The sequence below is a fragment of the Eucalyptus grandis genome, chromosome 7 (genome assembly GCF_016545825.1).
Source record: "Eucalyptus grandis isolate ANBG69807.140 chromosome 7, ASM1654582v1, whole genome shotgun sequence".
NCBI classification, from domain to species: domain Eukaryota; kingdom Viridiplantae; phylum Streptophyta; class Magnoliopsida; order Myrtales; family Myrtaceae; genus Eucalyptus; species Eucalyptus grandis.
The window spans coordinates 40,098,656-40,118,425 of record NC_052618.1 but is presented as its reverse complement, the minus strand read 5'-3'; the positions used below and the strand labels follow the sequence as shown (position 1 = coordinate 40,118,425).

The window sequence follows — 19,770 nt, the reverse complement described above, 5'->3', positions numbered from 1 at the left end:
AGATAAAAAGAGAAAGTTATAGAATAAACATAATGACCTATCACACATTTTCTCTGGTCGCCAGCCCTGAGGTCGGGAGTCGACGGCGATGGCAGCACTCGGTTTGTTTCTTGGCCCTAATTTAGAGCCAGTTGATCAATTTGGGGCATAAATAAAGGAAATTTTATAATTATTTTTTTGTTGATTAGACTTCTCTAACCAACCTCATTATTTTATTTAAATAAATGCCTCGTCAAATCTTCCAACGAAGGAAATCATTGTGGCAAGAAAAGGATTTTTCAGGAAAGTGACATTCAAGTGATTACTCTAAAAGTTTTGGTACTGAGATGAGTGTCATAAAAAAGTTATGGCATTAAAAATCTTGGTATTGAGATGAGCACTGTAATAATGTTATGACACTTCTAGTATCATTTTTCCTCTCGACAAGTATACAGAATATGCAGAGCCCTTGACATAGATGGAATTCACAGAGGGTTGAAAAAAATGAACTGAATGTGTGAAATAACACAAATGCGGACAGTCAAGTCTACTCCTCCCTGATGATCTCTCTTTGAATTCTTTCACCTCCAATGGCTAAACCGTGGCCAATTTCTTTCCTTTCTCATTATTCCTCGCGTTCTTTGACACAGACAGCGAAGGCTTTTGAAGCAGAGAAGGGCAAGTTCAGTCATGGTTCAGGAAGAGACCTTGGAGACATCCTTGTTGGCCCTGTTGTACTTCATGTGGCTCTTGACGAGCTGGCCGGCCGCGAGAGCCGACATCAGAGAGAGCTCTCCCGCGAGGACCAAGCCGGCCACAACAGTGGCCAAGAGCCTCGAGTTCGACCCCGGCGCTTCTCTGTTGGCCCCCTTCACTCCGAGCAGATTCAAGCACGCTGATTGCGAAGCAAGCTGAGTCCCACCTCCAACTGTTCCCACCTGAAACGAAAGAAGGCAATTTTTATTCAAGTCAGGCGCAAATTCTACATCCATCAACTAAGAGTTCCCAGATCGTGAATTCTTGAATTATCCATTTTGTTCTGTTCGAATCGAGGAAAAGCGAATTTACCTCAATCGATGGCATCGTGACAGAGACATGGAGGTCCTTGCCGTCGTTGACAGCTTCCATCATGGTAATGCAATGAGAGCTCTCCACGTTCTGGGCTGGGTCTTGGCCTGTGGCAATGTAGATTGCCGTGACGATGTTGCTGGCGTGGGCATTGAACCCTCCGAGGGCTCCGGCCATTGCGGAGCCAGTCAGGTTCTTGAGCATGTTGAGCTCGACCAGGGCCTCGACGCTGGTCTTGAGAACCTTCCTCACCACGTCGCCCTTGATCACGGCCTCGCACACAACCGACTTGCCCCTCCCCTCAATCCAGTTCACAGCTGCGGGCTTCTTATCCGAGCAGAAGTTTCCGGAGATCCCCATCACGTCCATGTCGGGGAAGTCCTTCTGCAGGAAATCCATGACGTTCTGGACTCCCTTTGAGATCATGTTCATCCCCATCGCGTCACCGGTGCTGCACGAGAACCTTAGGTAGAGGTTTTTGCCTGCGATTGCGCACTTGATGCTCTGCAGCCGCCCGAATCGGCTAGAACTGCAAAAAAACAAATCGAATTGAACATCCCAATTGTACAGTAGCAGAAACACAAAGCCGACTACAGTTTGTAAAGAGCAAATTTTGCATTTTCAAGATTGAATTACTAATCAGGACTGATCAAGACCGAGACCAACCTGTTGAAAACAGAGGAGAGGACTTCGAAATTCGTCGGGCTCTCCAGGTAAAACTTCAACTCCGCGGCCCTCTTAGCCGACCCGAAGCGCACAACCGGCGCCCTCGTCATCCCATCCTTCAGGACGACGCTGTTTGCGCCGCCACACAGCGCGATTGCCTTGCAGCCCCGGTTGGCGCTTGCCACCAGGCACCCTTCAGTCGTGGCCATCGGGACCGAGTACTCCCGCCCGTCGAGCACAAGTGGCCCCGCGATTCCCACGGGGATCTGCACGTACCCAACTGGCATCTCGCAGCACTGCCCGAGAATCGAGTCGTAGTCTAACCCTTCCAGCGGCAATCCGGCGAGCGACTTCCCTGTCTTCCTCTGCAGTGCCTCACGGCGGATCGCAGCAGCCCTCCTGCAGTCCCCGAGCTTTGACTCCAGCGAGTACGACGGCGTGGTTCCCGCCACCACCGAGGCGATCACCTTCTCGTCCTCTTCGGTCAGACCGATCGGCTCATCCCATTTCTCTGTCTCGACCGGCTTCGCCTTCGGAGCAGCGGGCTTAACGGGGTCGAACTCCAGCTTGGTGGTCTCCTCATCAAGGGCCTGGCCACAGGGCGCTTTCAGCGCGCCCTCCTCGGCAACTACGGAGACCACCCTCTTTCCTCGCCGTCGTCGGCCCAGATGTCGGAGGGGGCGGAGGAGGAGGGACTGGAAGAACTCGACCCCGAAGAAGCCGAGGAGGTAGACGGAGGAGGCGGCGAAGGCGAGGATTGCGGCGAGCTCAGGGGCGGAGAGGACGTGGAGCGGGGAGGCGGAGCGGATCTTCTCGCGCCAGCGGGAGAGGAGGTAGTAGAGGAGGGTGAAGAAGGCGCAGATGGCGGAGGCGTTGACCAGGTAAAGGAAGGCGGGGACCTTCAGCGACGGGTCCTCGTCGGCGTAGTACTTGAGCGGCGATGGCGAGTGCTTGGATTTGGCGTCGAGGGAGGAGCCCGCCGCCGCAGCGGGCTTGGATGGTCGCCGGCTAACGTCCATTTTAGACATATAGAGAGAGAGAAAGAGAGAGGTTGGCTTGACTTTTGAGGTTTTATTACTTGGTGGTGGTGAAGGGTGTCGGGGTGGAGAGCTGTATTTATAGGGACTAGGGAGGGAAGAGTCAAAGAAATGGACTAGGGAGGGAAGAGTCAAAGAAATGCGAGGAGAAGGTGCAGCTCTTTGTCGTTTCTCTGCCGGCTTCGATGATGCTTCTGTCCTGTTCCGAGTTCTGACCCCGCTTTTGGATTCGTCGTTTGTTTAGCTTTCTCCTTCGCTTCGATTCCGTGTCTGGTAACGGGATAACCGCTGCTCCGTCCGTCGGTATCGAATCCCGAATGCCGCCGGTGATTTGGGAGGATCACACGGAGATGGCGACGGCTCAGTTAAAATTCCAAAACAAGAAGAAGGAGAGTTCCACTTAACTGGACGGTGGGCATTGCCAAATTTGCCATGCTTGGCATTATTACTGTCACTAACTATAGAAGAGCACGAGATAAAGATGGACACTGTTTCCTACTACCTTTCCTCCCTTGAAGTGATTCCAAGTAAAATCATTTCTTCCTCCTACGTCTGTTGGGACTATAATGGCAAAATTAAAAAAATTATGACAATATTTAGAAATAATTAATCATTTTCTCTCGTAAGGAAGTAAGCTAGAGCGGTCGCTCGGGTTAAACCAAGGGTCATTCAGGACCATGTGCGGAGGGTCCTAATCTCCCCTTGTGCCAAAGCTAGCCATTTTGATCGTCAAAGGAGAGGAAAAGGGTGAATTTGGCTTTGAAATAGGAGTTTGTTACAAATCCTTTTGAGGAAGTAACATGAATAGAGATAAAGGAAGAGAGAACCCAAATTTTAACACATGAGAAACGAGCACTCAATAAATTAATACCTCAAGATGCCTCAAGATTTGCCCAAAAACTCCCGTTTAAAAGAACAATCACGATTAATGCAGGAACTAAAGGTCATAATCATCATTAGTTATGCCACTATCGACAGGCTAGATTGCCCTAGCAAATCGGACGGCCTAGGAAGAATGTCGATGTACTTTGCATGCCTCGCCCAAATTTCATGGTGAAATAAAAGTTGACGCGTTGGCCATCGGTCACATCAATGTCAGATGGTTGAGATACAGACCACGAAATCTAACGGTCCAAATTTTATGTCATCGTGGCTTCTTCTATGCCTTTTGCATGGATTTCTAGGACAAAGAGCAAAAATATATAAAAGCCATTTGCCGTCAACCTGTCTGGTATCCACAACAAGAGGTGGTTTTGGCTAAAACAATTGACTCCTGACATGCGTTCCGGTTTTGCCAGTGGATTAAGTAGCACGATTAGATGAGAAAATCTATCAAGACACGGTTCGAGCACCCGAGCAGCCTGACTAATAGCACTTGACGAGAGATGACTTCAGAATCACCTTATTAAAAGGAGAGAACTATGCAACTACTTCTTCTTTTTTTTGTCAGTCATATTCTATTCTTACTCTATACTCACTCTCAGACTTTTGCCCTGTCTCGTGCAGAGCGTGGGAATCAAAACCCACTTGAAACTCAAGCGTCCTCACCCCATCCCCGAGAAGGTGGGGATTTGACCCCTCACCTCCCCTTCCATGTTGGAAGGATGGCACTGGGCGAATCCCGGTGATTAACGTACCAACTACTTAAAAGAATAGAAATACATTGATCTTTAAGGGTGGTGCAAATGTCACTCTTCAAACAATCTCATCCATTCATCATCCGAAAATCATTCTCCGTCAAACACTACCTTACAAGCCTAGAAATAGTAATTCAAGTATGTAGGTAGAAGGTTGGCCATTTTTATCTCCCTAATTTCTTCTCAACTCTCTCTCTATCTCTCCCTCTGTTTTACATATAAACACGGGATTAGGCATCGGATCTATAGGCGTAGATCAATTCCAGTGAGAACTCCAGCCAGGTTCGTGGCTCTTGTTTTAAGCGTCAACGCCGTAGATGAAACAACAATCCACGATGGACTGGTTATAAATGAAGATCCATAAACTAATATAGCCAAAAGGAGAGAAATAAGAGGAAAGAAGCCTTCCATTCAAAAAAATCAATCCATCAACTACTGCACGAGTTGGTGAGTTTGTTCTGCCTCTTCTCTTTCTCGAGGATGAAATCTTCTATTCCTTCTTTTACAACTCCGAGAAAAATGAAAGAAAGCAACAACACAATTGAAAAGGCAAGATTCAATTGCTAAAAACGATTTAGCAAATTCGAAAGGCTTAAGAAATCATGATCGCTACGAACGACCCAATAAAATTCCATCGAAACGTTTCATATGGTTTAACGGGAAATCCCAATTAGTTCATTTTCTTAAATCACAAAACCTAATCTTGGTGACCTTGGTGATGCCGCAGATGATGGAGAGCCTATATACAGAAGCTAAAACGTGATTAAGAAGGGCTAATCCCGTTCGGGGCAAAACCCTACGTATATTATATTTGATTACAGGCTAGCAAGCAAACACAAATTCATGATGGACGTGCTTTATTAGTGGACACGTCACATCAAAACGCGTGTCAAATATGATGAGCAGATATATTAAATTGGAAACCCTAGTTTTATCAAGTCCGAAGAAGTTTCGCCCCTAGATTAAATTGATCAAACCATCTCTAAAGTCAAGTAAAGGTAGGGTCTTTCCCACATATTCAGAATACAGAAGGGAAAGAGTAGTCCATTGACGCGTACGTGCATGCATTAGTGTGACGTCCTAAATCAAAAGTAGGTAAACATGCGCAGTGAATATTAATTAAACTCTAACATTACCGACCACCAGCTGGACCTTATAGCACGATCTCAATAATATGTGGTCCGCCTGTACTGGGTCATAAACTCTCAGTAATCAATATTCTATTCGACTTTTAGGTTACCAAACTCTGTCTCCATTCAAATGGGTCGGCACATATTAATCGGACTCAACATTTACTCGCCCCTGAGCACTGCCGATGAATAAATCGACAGATCCACAGCGGCCAACGACGACGTGTCCTCTCCTGTCTGTAAATGCCCGTATGAAACGCAGTACGAATACATGAGGGTCCGCGTAAGGTGTGTTTTGACTCGTGCGCGCATCAATGCCCATCGACTTCGGACAGCCCCATCAATTGGGTGGTCCCATTACGAAAGCTCCACGTTCGATCGCCTTGAGAAACGTAATATAATAACACAGTGCTTCAAATTCAACATACGCACACTATATAAATTCAGACGAGCTGCCGGATGTTGACCAAAAGCGGGTGTGAAAGGCATGAATAAATGGCCGCTTTGGTCGCGCGCACCCGGTGCAGAAAAGTCTGCAGTGGCTGGCGCCAACTTCATTGCACTAAAGTCCTCCAAAGCATCTGTGCTGTTGGGTAGATGTGAACGTATGTAGTCAATGGGAGACTCGGCAAGCGTGAGTGAGTTCAGTCATGAAACGACAATCTTTTCTATCTTGATGACGAGAATAGCTAGCATGAAGAGGTAGACCTTTTCGGTGGAGTAGCGAGACCGCCATTAGCAGCATGCTGGGAACGACTCCATTGAGAAACGCCAGATGACATGGCTACAAGGAGCATTGAATCTTTCTGCAAATAGACTGCCATTGGTGGTCCATCTGGGTGGGAATTATGGAATAAGGCTTGCTCAATTATCGCTCGGAATTTTCTCATTTAAAATCCATGATTGGTATTGAGAAGATTATTTTGGTCTCCTGCTTTCTTACCAAAGATGGAATGTTGATCATTATCCGAATTCTTTGACACTATGATTGCAAGAATTTACTCTCCATACATGGTACTTCACCAATTAAGCGAGTTGCTTTTACTTACCACATTTGGTAATTTTTGACTTAAACCAATCAATTATGTTGTGTGTAGTAAGTTATTCGCACTTCATAACATTAAGTGCCAACAAGTTCAATTTACAGCACTTAACGGGGTTATGAAACATAGACTAAGACTTCGACACTTTTGCTCTCCTGTTGCCGCAGCAAACTAGAGCCTCTTGCCCATCTGGGACCGAAAATCGTGATCCCTGTTGTCATTGTCGATATTTCCGTTGTATTGGGAGATCAATTGTTTGGACGTCATTGCATGCTTTCTATTCTGTTCCTCTAGATGTTACATATTTGTGAATGTAACATGAAGATTTTGCTTGTTTATTGAGCGTGCTGATTTCAGACCCTTTTCTGGATTTTAGATCTTCTGTTTGGTTCATCATATGCTCCTGGCAAATTCTTGAGGGAGTTGATATATTCCTCTCAACTGAAGAATATCCGAATCTGTGCTTTGCTTACCTAGTCTTTAATAGAAAAGTAACATCAAAATGCTTTTGAGACTTTAAGCTTCCTTTCAGCTTTTTGCTTTTCAAAGATCCGCAATGAAAAAGGAAAAGATTTACATTGGACTTGGACTGCTTACTCAAATCATTATCAGCATGAGCATGAAGAGAACTGCTAATCATGCCCATGATTAAGTTATACTTACCCTACTTTTTGTCATTTTCCTTAATTAATTTTATTATTTAGAATAAATACTTATCGAAGAGAATCGACTAGTTCCAAAACCATGTCCTCGCTTACGAGATCACCGGTAGCAAATAAGATGACGAGTACCTCCCTCACCATCATTTCACGAATTATCTTATATTTCTAATCCCCATTGTTCAATTTTCCTTTGTCATTCTTGATAAGCTTCTGAAAAAAGAAAGAAGAATTATCTTTTTGATCAGAAAAGAAGAATTATTCAACAAAAGGAACCGATGGAGGTCATTGAAATAAGATGACAAAAACTCAGTCTTCATCTTCAATTGAAGCGACCGAATAGTACTCATACATGCTATGCGAGTGATTGTCCGCGTGCGCCCTAGACAAGTCGAAGTATACAACGGTAGTCTTACAAAACGCTGGTTAGTCAACGGTCAAAGAGTGAAAAAAGCAACGTTCATGGAACCCTAAGTTGTCTCCAGCTAGGGTTAGGTGCGTACTCGTTTTTGGGCTGCCTTTTAACAAGGCCTTATGGACACGATTAATGTGTGAATGCGTTATTATCCGCTGATTAAATTAGTTCGTAGATGCCAAAAGAATGACATGTTGTCTACATTCAATGACTTAATTTCTTATTGTTGAAAACTTTGATTGTTCGATTTCTTAATGTAATTATTTGACAATGCGTATGCCGTGTATGATAAGGTTGGGAAATCGACAAGACAATAGGACGAGATTCACGGACTCATAGGACACAAGCAGTCATTGCTTAATAACATAATGGTATTGGTGCAAATTACACTAAAGCCCATGATATTCTTGACTCCATTTATTTCACGAAAAAATCAAGAATTAGAAAGATATTTTCTTAATTCTTCATCATTTGTTTCATTTGAGAATTTGAGTCAATGGAATGGTTTTCATTAATAATAGAAATCTACGTGTAAAACAAATTTCGTTGGTTGTGAAAATATTTTCGAGACATTATTTAATGCAGTCCTCATACTATTAACGGAATTCAATTTTGGTCCTTATGCCATGTTTTGTAGATGAATTAGTCCCTCAACTTATCTCGAAAGGGGATGGTTTTCATTAATAATGGAAATCTATGTGTAAAACAAATTCCGTCGGTAGTGAAAATGTATTCGAGACATTATTCAATGTAGTCCTCGTACTATTATAAGAGTTCAATTTTGGTCCTTATGCCATGTCTTGAAGGACGGTTTTCCATGTTCCAGCAAAACGTGAACGAAATATGTTGAGTCAGTGCCGGGAGTTACAAGTGGCGCTGATGTGGACCAATCAACAGAAGATTAGCTGAGTCAGGCTCATCGTGTAAAGAGAAAACGTGGGAATAGGCGCATGGTTCGATACTGAGATGTGCGTTCGTTCAAAGCGCATTAAAGATCTCGAGTACAGGTTTGACTAGTCGAGGCGCAAGGGAGAGGGATGTGATTGATGGTCGCATCTCGGGCCATCAACGCAGTCGTTCTCCTCTGTGTTTTGCCCGATCCAAGACATAACGACTTTATACCCACCTGGCTGTGTAGGATCCTTCTGGACAGTTTCATGCAAAATCTAATAAAGTTAGAGAAAGTTTGCATGCCCTGAAGAAGGTAGTCCCAGTAAAAGGCCTGTCAGGCATTGGCACACTTTTGGTTGGGTCGATCCCTGTGTCGATCCACGCATGGTTCGATACTAAGTAGTTAATTGGTGTCCACAAAAGCAAGTACAAAACAACATCCTGCAATACCGGAGTTGGAGCTCCTGGGATATGTAAAGAATTATTGCTAACTTGGCCGCGATGTTTTTAAAAAGTGGACTGAACTGGCCAGTTCAACCGGTACCGTCCAGGCCACTGGTCCTGTTCACACCTTTATAACGTTGATGGCCAAAATGGGCCCAGAAACGGACAAACAAGTCAGTTCAACCGGTACTGGCCAGGCCACCGCTCCTGTTCACACCTTTATACCGTTGACGATCCTGTTCCTGCCGTCTATATTTCCCTGCTCTTTATTTTCAAGCACTTTCATTTCACTACGCTTCCTAAAGTTGACATGTGATTAAACTTGAAAATACCATAAATGACTTGGGTTTAGCACTGTTTCGAACTTGAATACTTTTTGTTCGAGTTGAAAGGAATCAATTCTTGCATTTCCAATAGTTGAAATCATATTTCGCATCTTCTAAGGGAATTTCATTGCTGTTCCAGATGTTGGTTTTGTCATGATCCCATGAGAACAAATGAGCAATTAATTGACTTATCAAAAAAGAGTTTTGTTAAAGTATCCTAGCGCACTAGTTGTCTAGAGTACCTAGACAAAATGAACATAAACATATTTGCAAAGAATAGCATCCTCTAAATAGAAATGTTTATACATCCTAAATACAAATAATAAGCCTTAACAAATGCCATGAGTAGAGATGTGCATGGTCCCGGCGGGCGGTTCCCAACCTAGAATTGGAAACCGCTCATTAAGGACTTGTTCAAAAAATTGAAATCAGAATCCACCCGTTAATTGTATGGATCCACCCGAAAATCGGACCGCTTGTCCTGGTCCTAGGTTCCTAGTGGATCCATGGAACTTGATCTTACAATAATAATAATATTATTATTTTCTCAAAAGCTTTAATCTTGACGAGAAATAATTTTGGTTTTCGACCAAAATTGCCGATTCTTCGCCGCCTGACCTTTTCTTCTTCTCCTCCTCTTGCCGCCCTGCTTCTTCACATGCTTGTTTTTTGCCCACCAATTGCTCGACGTTTTGTCAAGGTGCACTTTAGACCTTTTAGCTTCAGCACCTCTCCATTTGGTTTGACTAAAGATCAGCGCCTCTCCATTTGGGGCGCTTTGGACTTTTTTCCCACTTTAATTAATTTTTTTAATTATTTGATCTAGGTTTGTTAATTTGTAATTTCATATTATATTATTTTAATATAATTAGTCCAGTCTGAGTGAGCGGGGTGGATGGATCCACTCATGGAACCAAAAACCGGACCGGTTCCCTCAAGAATCACCGGTTCCTGATGGTTCCGATCCGATTCTAGATGGTCCAGGCTAGTCCCGATTTTTTTGCATAGCCCTGGCCATGAGCATGCATTAATAAAATACAAACGTCTTGCGCCAATTGAGGATTCAGGTCCTCCCTACGCATTCATATACGCTTCTTCAACCAACTTTACTATATAACCTTGTTTCTTTTGTTCTTTCTCTCTTATTTGATTAGTGTTCATATATTAGGTTTCCCAAAATACCATTGGATCCTCATTTCAAGGAAAAAGTGTCCACCAGTCTCCCCGAATTGCCCAGGTAAAAACCATCTAAAGACTATTAGCTTTACTATAATACAGAAATAAATGGAAGCGAGCAAACATAGAGGCTTTATTGGAAATCACTAGTTAAACCACCAAAAGATACATTCCACGTGAGTCATGCTTCGTGCTAAGCCGCTAATATAAGATCCTTCATTTCTCATCTTATCGAGTAGACGACACAGAAGAAACAAATTACAAAGTTTCAAACATAACTCACCCTCTGGTCAAAACTGGCGGGTCTCAATTCGATAGGGTGGCAGTGGGCTCTAACAGAGTCTGATCCTGGTTAACAGATTCCCAGTTGATTTGCTTGAGCATGTTAAACCGCTCATCCAATGTTACAAACCCAGCTTCAGGAGCAACTACATCATATTTCCCAGCCTTGTAAAGCAAGAGAACACTGGCCCCCATATCAGGACCATGGAGCTTTCCAGTTAACAATACTCTCAGAGGCATGAAAAGTGTTTTCCCCTGCAACGGCAGTAAAGGTCAAAAGTGTGAATTTTCTTATCTTCTGAGGACTAAAAGCCAAAACAAGTATGACGCTGTCAATTATATTGGTGAAGCCAATTAAGGCTCACCTTGCGCTTTAGTGATTTGCCGAAGCCCTTCACCCACTTCTGCCACCCTGCATGGCCTTCTTCAAGTGCACCTATGAGCTCACCACTGTCATAGGCAGCTATGAGGCTCGCTGAGACTTCAGGAAGCTTATCTTCTACAACCACTTTACCTTCAGAGCTAAAGATAAGATTATATCTGTCATCACCAATCTGGAAGCACACCTAGCCAACTTTTCATCCATATCTTGATTTCATTTCACATGTTCTCATTTTATAAAAGCTAATGTACATATTCTATCAGTCCTTGTTGCAGTTAGCAGGGGAACTTGCGCAGGATTAACTTGAAATCAACAGCAATGGAAAGAGATACCACGCCAATATATGGAAGTAAAAAACATCTGATACAACCAATTAAGGTCATCACCTCGTCAATGTAGCATGTAAGGGATATGCCAACAAGTTAGTTAACGCCTTATCTGAGTCTGGTATCAGGTCAATCCCATCTTTGAGAAGTTGAACTGCCTCCTGTGGATGCCATGCCACATCACAGATTTAAGCATGCACCATAGCACAACAAAAAATAATCTAGTACCAAAATGGATTGCAGGCCAAAAGTTCTGGAAGAATGCCAATTCTTCCTTTTAACGCAATCAGCAACACTAAACTGTTTTCGGAATAGCTAAACAAGGGATGTAATCTACCATACACTATATGTAGCACAGTTCCTTTGCATAACATATCAAATCAACAATGACATAGGACAGCCTCCTAGTTATTGATTAGGAAACTAATTGACATGGCAGTAGATATGAACTCACCTCAACAAATGGGCCGTCTGATTCTTTCAAAGTGCAAGTGCTCTTCCAGTGCTGACCAATAAGCCCAGTCAATGCCTCTGATGGAATCGCTCTTAAATGCTGACCATTCATCCACCTTCAGTTCAGACATGTCAAAATAGATTCTCTCAGAAAACATGAATACAACTATCTAGGGGCATAGATGCCGGAGCACACAAACCACATGCACTGCAGCTGCATGCTATAGGTAGCTGTCATTGATAAAGGGAGGGATGAAAGCAGAGGCTAGCTGAAAAGTAATTATTACCTTAGCTTAGTAGAATCAAAGATTGCACCACTTTTGTTGACTCGCTCAATTGTGAACTTTTCAACTGAGAATTGCATAAAAGTACCCGTGCTAAGAAATTAGCCGAATGAAAAAGGGGCCTCAGGACAATAATCTATAGTTCAACAACCAAGGACATAAGTGAAAGTTGAAGGAAAAACACAAACCAAGTTGCTCAAGGGTAAAAAACTCGTTTTCAGTTCCATCTCCCCATCCTAACAGAGCCAGATAGTTCACCATTGCCTGAGGGAGATATCCCATCTCCTTAAACTGTCACATGTAATTAGGGAAGATTACATTTCTTATCCTGATAGGAACTTCAACTAGAAGTGAAGCAAAAATCTTAAGCAGAATCAGACGGAAAACAGAAAAAGTGTTTGATTAAAATTAAATATACCTGGCCCACGGAAGTTGCACCATGCCTTTTTGACAGTTTACTTCTATCAGGTGCAAGGATCAAGGAAACATGTGCGAAGTAAGGCATAGGAAGCCTAGAGCCTGTATTGAGAGTAAAGAGGACAAATTTATGCTGCCAATGTCTGATGAACTGATAAAGAACCACGAAAACCCATTACTAAATATAATAGGCATGAATCACATTACCTTATATATAAGCGCTTGCCTCAGAGTATTCGGCAGATGCTCTTCCGCTCTGATGCACACATGCCAGGAGAATGAGGTGAAGCATGACACAAAGCCTAAAACTATATGACTTGGGGAAAAGAAATCAACTTGCAAATACCCCAACTACTCACGTGACTAACGAATATTAAGTACCTTATAACATGTGAAATAGCCATAGTTGCATCATCGACAGTGACACAGAAATTGTAAACTGGCTGCCCATTGCTCCGCATAATTACAAAATCTCCAAGTGTGTCCAAGTTCCAACTAACCTTCAAAACACTATCCATAAGGTCAGCAGCACATACCATTGGACAAAAAGGGACAGGTACATTTCATCAATCATAAGAGTTATTGTGATCAAACTAACTGTTTTAAGTCAAGCGATTTTCTGGAATTCATTAGCTGTGTTTTGTAGAGATTAATGAAAGCGATTTTCTGGACAGACAACTTTTGTTCAATAAGAATATGAAAATGTTAGAATGCAGGAGGACTTGAATGGAAACATTACTTACTTCTCCTCGAATAAGATCACTTATTTTCAGACTTCCCTCCTTTGGCACACGAAATCGATATGTGAAAGGGGTTCCCTTTGCCAACTCTTCTTGCACTTCTTCTTCAGTTGCAGTAGCCCATCGTCCAGTATAAACTGGAGGCAGTTGCTTTAGTTTCGCAATCTCCTTCATTTTCTCAAGCTCCTGGAGTAATAATCTAATAGCCTTAAGTATTTCGAGCTAAAGTTCGACAGAAACATGACAAACGATTCTGATTGTTAAATACAATGGGATTATCTCTAGATGAATTGTAAGATGTGAAACTAATTCAGAGTAATATTGACTGACCAACACATCCAGCCAGATAAAACCTATTGCTTAAACCATAAGTAAATAAGGCAATTCAAGCTGACAACAATTGAAATTTCATGTACGTATTGTTTAAATCATGCCTCACAAAGAAGGGACATGACAAGCAGCCGCATTTGAGGTTACTGTCATACTTGCATATATTGAATCAGAGACCAATATTCCTCACTTTCAAAATCAACCAACAGGATTATCCTCTCTTATTGAAATTTCAACACAATCTTCTCGGCAAACACAGTGCTTCTTGCATACATTTACTAATGAAGTTCAGAGATCAAAAGCTAGAACAGATTACCTCATTCGAACAAAAGCAGCGGTAGACATGACCAGATTCTAAAAGCTTCTGAGCGTGCTCCTTGTAAAGGGAGTTCCTCTCAGATTGCCGGTACGGTCCATAATCTCCACCAATGCCAGGGCCTAGAAGATTTTATCGAAGATATTATCATGGATAAAGTAATCAAGAAAGTCCGCAAAACACAACATCAACATTAAACATCGAAAAGCCCACAACACACTTCAAAGAGCCAGAAGCAAAACAAGCAACAAAATCAACTAAAACCATGTCCATACAGACAATTCCCAACAAAGGATTTGGAATTGGGACTAACAATTCACAGTTAATTGCAAAAGAAACACGAAAAACTTCCCCCTGTTTTGATAAAAACTAGATGTAAAACACTTGAAAGAAGTAAGGAAGAAAAGAGAAAACCTTCATCCCAATCAAGCCCAAGCCATGACAGATCCTGCAACACTGCCTCCTCGGACTCCTTGGTTGACCTCTCCAAGTCAGTATCCTCGATTCTAAGCACAAATTTCCCGCCTTTCGACCTGAATCAGCTCCAGGAAACACGAAAGAATGAAAACAACCTCAACCACCCAATTCGCACAAGAGGCCACCAAAAACCACCACGACGCATGCACGCGCGGAAAAGAGAGAACCGAGAGAAAAAACTACCTAGCGAACAGGTAATTGAAAAGCGCGGTCCTGGCGCCGCCGACGTGGAGGTTGCCGGTCGGGGAAGGGGCGAACCGGACGCGGACCTGGCCGTCGGAGGCCGCGGAGGCGGCGACGGCGAAGCATCTCCGGGGGAGAGGGGCGGCGATTGACCTCAGGCGGAGAGGCGAGGAGTGGCGCAGCATCGGAGGATGGGCGAGGGTGATCTCGCCGATCGACCTGAGCCTGGCCCAGCAAGGCGAACCGACGAAAGTCGCCATTTTTACTCCTTTCTACCTCTGCTCGCGCTTCGCAGAAAGCCCCGCCGGCGGTGGACTTTTTGAAGAGCGGAGTCGAAGTGAAGAAGAAGAAGAAGAAGAAGAAGATAACGAGAGATTCCGAAGTCGCTTGTACGCTTCGCGTTTTGGATGGTTGCTGGAGGATGCGGACGTACGAACGCACCGTCGTTTTTGCGTATACGAAGGTATAAAATTTATGAGATTTGAAACCATAAAACTTGTTACAAAGTACAATTAAAATCTAAAAGTTTTCAAAAAATATAATGAATCTTAAAATTTTCGAAAATTATAATTAATGAAATAACTTAATTGTTCGATTAAAAAAGAAATGACTTAATTGAACTAATTTGATCAATTTTAGTATCTAAAACTCAATTACACTTTCATAATAAAATTTAGAATTTTTTTTATAAATAAAATGTAGATATGTCTCATACTATTTTGATATTACCTTTCTAAAATTACAATTTATTACATACTAACAATACATGGAAAATCAAGCATGCTAGTTAAAATACATAATTTATGTAGAGATCATATAAAAAGAAAGATCAAAATACTTAATCTAAAACTAGGATCATCATATCTCAGACCCAAATAATAATAATAATAATAATAATAATAATAATAATAACAACGCGTATCTATTTTACATTCCTTGTAGTACCGCTGTCATTTTCCCCTGCCGTCTATGTTTTGATTTACTATTATCTTGTCACACAAACCGAAAAGATAAAAGGATTTAGGTTCTTAAACTTTTAATGATTCTTGTGGTCCTGATTGGAAGGGAGGGATTTGACGGGAGATGAAGAAAAAAGAAACAGAACCACGATCACCAATTACATGATTTAAACGAGGTCTAAAAACCTCTCTTCAGTCAGAACTTGGATCATTAGAGCAGAAAAAACCAAGTAGTGAGCAACCAAGTTGGTGTATAGTTCAGAAAAGCAAAAGAAAGAGGACATTACAACCAACTTAGATGATTATGATAGAGAAAAACCAAATGGACATTAGCAACAAGGTTGGTATACGGTTCAGACGAGGAAATTAAGACCAACTCTAATGATCAGAGAAAATCCAGCACAGCCAACAGCGATCACAAGCATATGCCATTGTTCCATTAGTCTTTGCAAATAAATCCAATGACTCTTGCTGCCAATCATCAGGAATACCATCTGTAAATAGAGCAGTTTCAGATTGATTGAGTTTAAGTCCAGATAGAGTCCTAGACCAGTCGAAAACGCAGAGCACAGCCACCAAAGAACACACAGCAACTTCCCGGCTCTGAACAATTCAATGGAGTCCACATCTATAGTAGCAGATCTCCATGTTAGCACCGCTTGCATTCTTTCTCCCACTCAGCTGCCACGTAAAATTTGCAACGGTACCACCGACGGAATAGAAACAGTGAGAAAAATACCACATGAGTACAAATTTGGGGCAGTGCTATAATTCTTCCCAAAACTTCAAACCAGCGACAGAGTAACATCTATCTTAGCAAAGATCAACCGCGACCAATGTAACCTCCGATCTTTCCTCTCAGCCCTCACACTGGCTGAGTCCATCCTCTTAAATTCGAAAACAGCAAACATTTGAAAAACAAAAGAGCAACAAGACCAACCAGCATTCCGAATAAACTGTGTCTAAATTTATATGTATCACTATTACAACTCGATTTGCTTTCGCCTCCCTGTCTTGAGCCTTGTGCCATAACCAAAAATCAGACCCTGCACGTTTCACACACAAAAGACGATTTCAAAATCTGTACTACTATCGGAGTCAGGGGTCCCTCTGATCACCGCCGTTAGATCGGGGAAAATTCAATTGAATTGGGATTCTAAATGAAAAGGAGCAGAAGAAATGGATTCCTCACCTTTTAAACTCCACGCTGATCGAAACCATGGACGGATTGGCAATGGCTTCGAATGCAAACTGTGACAGGATCAAATCAGCGCCGGTCATGGACTGCCTGGGGCCAACCGATAGCGCGGAGTCGACGATTTTGACCCGGATAGCGCCGGAGCCAGGTTTGCAGCCACTGGTGCATGACACCTCATACTCCCTGCCGCACGCTGCCCCAAGGTCCCATAGTCCGTCGCCCACGGCCGCGAACGGCTTGCTCTCCGGGAACTGGGATGACCCCTCACCATAGCACTCTGTCCCTGAAATAATGGCAAGAAAAAGGTTTATATGGCAAAGCTCTTTTCTCCTTCTCTTCTTCTTGTTATTAGGGGGGGTTCGAGACTTACGATCATAGGGAGGGCCATAGTACGAAGCCGTGCCAGAGTCACCGAGGGCCACAGGGACGGTTGCCGAGAGCACGGAGGCCACAAGGAGGAGTTGGAGAAGACGATGGGATTGTAAAAGACTCCTGGTCGCTGTTTTTAAGCCATGTTGCATCATAAGGATGAAGCAACTGCTGAAAGCCATGACACTGACAACACCACATCCATCAGTGTAACTATAGAAAAGAAATATGTCCATGGGGAATAAATTAACTAATGCCAATGCTAGAGATGATGAAGGGGACAAGTTAATTCCGGCAACCCAAACAAGAGATCTTACCAAAACATTATGGAACATTTTACCAAGCCACTATTCAATGTCAAAGGTTCGTGAGCCAAACTGAGCAAATGTTCTCTACACCTACGTTCCTCAGACAAAGCACTTAAGCTACAAGGTTACTAAGACAGAGCGATCAACAAATCCATTGCTACGACTTTGCAATTTCGACCTTCGAAATCGCAGCTCATGGAATCCTCTTTCGTTCACCACACACGCAAAGTACAACGCATGCATATCCAATGAACATGCCAGCAACAACTTCACACTCTAAACAAAATATAGAACACCCATTTTGTGCATAACACATCCCCAGTCCGTATTCAAAAACACCAATTCAACACACCATCCACAGTAATAGCATACTCAGGCCATGAAAAAACTCATTTTGGAGACACACGTCGACTAGGAACCTTTCCATGTGGAATATCGCAATCCCACAACAGATCGCAAGGCAATTGATCAACAACTAAGAAATCGAGGTCGACACAAGAGAACATTATGACCTCCGAAGCAGAGTCAGACGGAACGGGATGCAAACCGATTTGATCGGACCAGGTCCGAAGAGGCGAGCTGCAGCACAACGCCGAGACACGGCAACGTTGAATCCTGGGACGTAAAGCCGCCGGTGCAGTCGAGCGCCGTCGCAAAGAAGTAGCGAGCTTCGTCAGTCAGGTTCCGCCGGTGCAGTCGACCTCGAAAGTCAACGGAACCCGCGGCTCAGCTACGGGGGTGGCGAAACCCGGCGTCGGATGGGGGGCGGCGAGCGCGGGCGGCCGGACGAGAGGGCCGCGGTGTTCCGGGAAATGGCGAAAGGGCCCGTAAGGTGGTGACGAGCGGGAGGAGAAAGATTCGAGACCGGAGGGGGAAAAACCTCGGCGGGAGAAGGTGCGGGGGAAGCTTTCTCGAGCGGGGCGGCGCCGCTTCTTGGCTCCCCGGCTTTGCCACGGAAGAGAAGAGAGAGAAGAGGGAAGAGGAAGGGGAGGGGGAACGCGGCCAGGAGCAACAAAGCTTAGGACGTGGATCGTAAATGAGGAATCATGCAGGAGACAAGAACTGCTGCAGCTTTTTATTCATATTTTCCATTCATTGGCGGACACAGTGCCGATGGGCCCCACTGTCCACTCTCTCTCCTATCCTCTGCTGCTGGCGGTTTCCCCTCTTTTTTTTTTCCTCCCCTCCACGTGCCTCATGTTCCTTCTCCAACCTCAGCCCTGCCTCCGGCACGTGACCTCGTCTATGCTCCCGCCCGCCCCATGCTCCTCCGTCTTCTTCCCTCTGTCCTGTCTCTCTCTTCGGTTTGAATCCAAACTTGTGGCATTTTAAATTATTCTTTAATTTTCATGTGGCTTTTTAAAATTAGTTTTTACTCATTTTTTAAAATATATTTAAAAACTAAAATTTATTTTTTCAAAAACAGTTTTTAAAAAAAAAATGGCAGCTCTTCCCATCACCCTTTTTTAAATAAATTTTAGCTTTCTTTTTAGTTTTTAAATCTAATTTTGAATAAATATAATAACTTTAAAAAGCCACGTGTGGAAAATAAAAAAATCATTTAAAATGCCACGTCCACGTCAGCGTCAGCATTTTCCGTTAATAAGTCTAACGGTGTTAACTTTATAATTCAATTGAACCAATTTAACAAATTTTAAAAATTAATTGCATTTTTGCTAATTTTATAACTTAATTGCATATTCGTAACAAGTTTTAGGACTTCTATTACATTTATTCTATTAGGGAACAATCTTTGGAGGAGGGAGAGGGATGGATATGGGAGTTGAGGTTGGTGAGGAAGATGGGGGTCTCGATTTGGAGGAAAGGAGAAAAATGTACAAGAGAATGGACTCCGGTTTCGTGGAGGAGGAAGACGACGTCGCCGCCACCGACATTGGGTCTTGTCGTCAACGAGAAATCAATAGTTCTGATACCCATATGTGGTGATGGACGAACTCTGTTGTTGTCCCGTGAGGTAGGCAAAAGAGAGTGAGACGGAGGAAACCGCGAACAGAGGGAAGAAAAAGAAATGATGGAAAGAACAAAGGGAAGAGAGAGAAGAGGAGAGAGGGCGTGTCAAACGGCTCTGCACGGTGGGGGCCGCGCGATGAATGGACAAATATCACACGGTGAAATAAGAGCTACAGCCAATATTTTCTCGATCGAGACATAACGACTTTATAACCACTAGCTCAGTAGGATCCTCCTGGACAGGTAGTCCCAATTATAGCCCTGTCAGGCATTGGCCCACCTTTGATTGGGTTGATCCTTGTAT

The 19,770-nt window shown here is 43.4% G+C and overlaps 2 protein-coding genes and 1 pseudogene across 4 annotated transcripts; all 3 read right to left on the bottom strand.

Moving 5' to 3' along the window:
• Positions 1-674: 674 nt before the first annotated feature.
• On the bottom strand, positions 675-2,788 carry LOC120295370 (annotated as a pseudogene).
• Positions 2,789-10,580: 7,792 nt separating this feature from the next.
• On the bottom strand, positions 10,581-15,011 carry LOC120295728 (glutamate--tRNA ligase, chloroplastic/mitochondrial-like). Its single transcript, XM_039317185.1, has 13 exons — positions 14,662-15,011; positions 14,416-14,534; positions 14,002-14,123; positions 13,359-13,541; positions 12,997-13,115; positions 12,818-12,871; positions 12,617-12,710; positions 12,387-12,489; positions 12,202-12,265; positions 11,916-12,030; positions 11,522-11,622; positions 11,119-11,275; positions 10,581-11,008 (listed from the first exon to the last, which is right to left on the bottom strand). Exons 1-13 carry the CDS (start codon positions 14,919-14,921, stop codon positions 10,778-10,780), a joined length of 1,722 nt encoding a protein of 573 aa, XP_039173119.1. The 5' UTR covers positions 14,922-15,011; the 3' UTR covers positions 10,581-10,777.
• A 1,104-nt stretch (positions 15,012-16,115) lies between these two features.
• Positions 16,116-18,969, bottom strand: LOC104415926 (EG45-like domain containing protein). Of its 3 annotated transcripts, none has more exons than XM_018861601.2 (4): positions 18,008-18,969; positions 17,189-17,373; positions 16,813-17,101; positions 16,116-16,666 (listed from the first exon to the last, which is right to left on the bottom strand). In XM_018861601.2, exons 2-4 carry the CDS (start codon positions 17,367-17,369, stop codon positions 16,660-16,662), a joined length of 477 nt encoding a protein of 158 aa, XP_018717146.2. In that variant the 5' UTR covers positions 17,370-17,373; positions 18,008-18,969; the 3' UTR covers positions 16,116-16,659. The 3 variants fall into 3 exon arrangements, with proteins under 3 accessions (XP_018717146.2, XP_018717147.2, XP_039173118.1); XM_018861602.2 differs by having other exon boundaries at positions 18,043-18,969; XM_039317184.1 differs by having other exon boundaries at positions 17,189-18,969.
• Between the last annotated feature and the right edge of the window lie 801 nt (positions 18,970-19,770).

Excerpts from the sequence above, each read along its gene's own strand:
- LOC104415926 (XM_039317184.1), bottom strand. The coding sequence starts at position 17,522 with ATGTTCCATAATGTTTTGGTAAGATCTCTTGTTTGGGTTGCCGGAATT. Across the intron at positions 17,102-17,188 it reads CTATGGCCCTCCCTATGATC|GGACAGAGTGCTATGGTGAG; the intron begins GTAAGTCTCGAA and ends CCATTATTTCAG.
- LOC120295728 (XM_039317185.1), bottom strand. The coding sequence starts at position 14,921 with ATGGCGACTTTCGTCGGTTCGCCTTGCTGGGCCAGGCTCAGGTCGATC. Across the intron at positions 13,116-13,358 it reads GTGATCTTATTCGAGGAGAA|GTTAGTTGGAACTTGGACAC; the intron begins GTAAGTAATGTT and ends AGTGTTTTGAAG. Across the intron at positions 12,031-12,201 it reads TTTGATTCTACTAAGCTAAG|GTGGATGAATGGTCAGCATT; the intron begins GTAATAATTACT and ends TCTGAACTGAAG.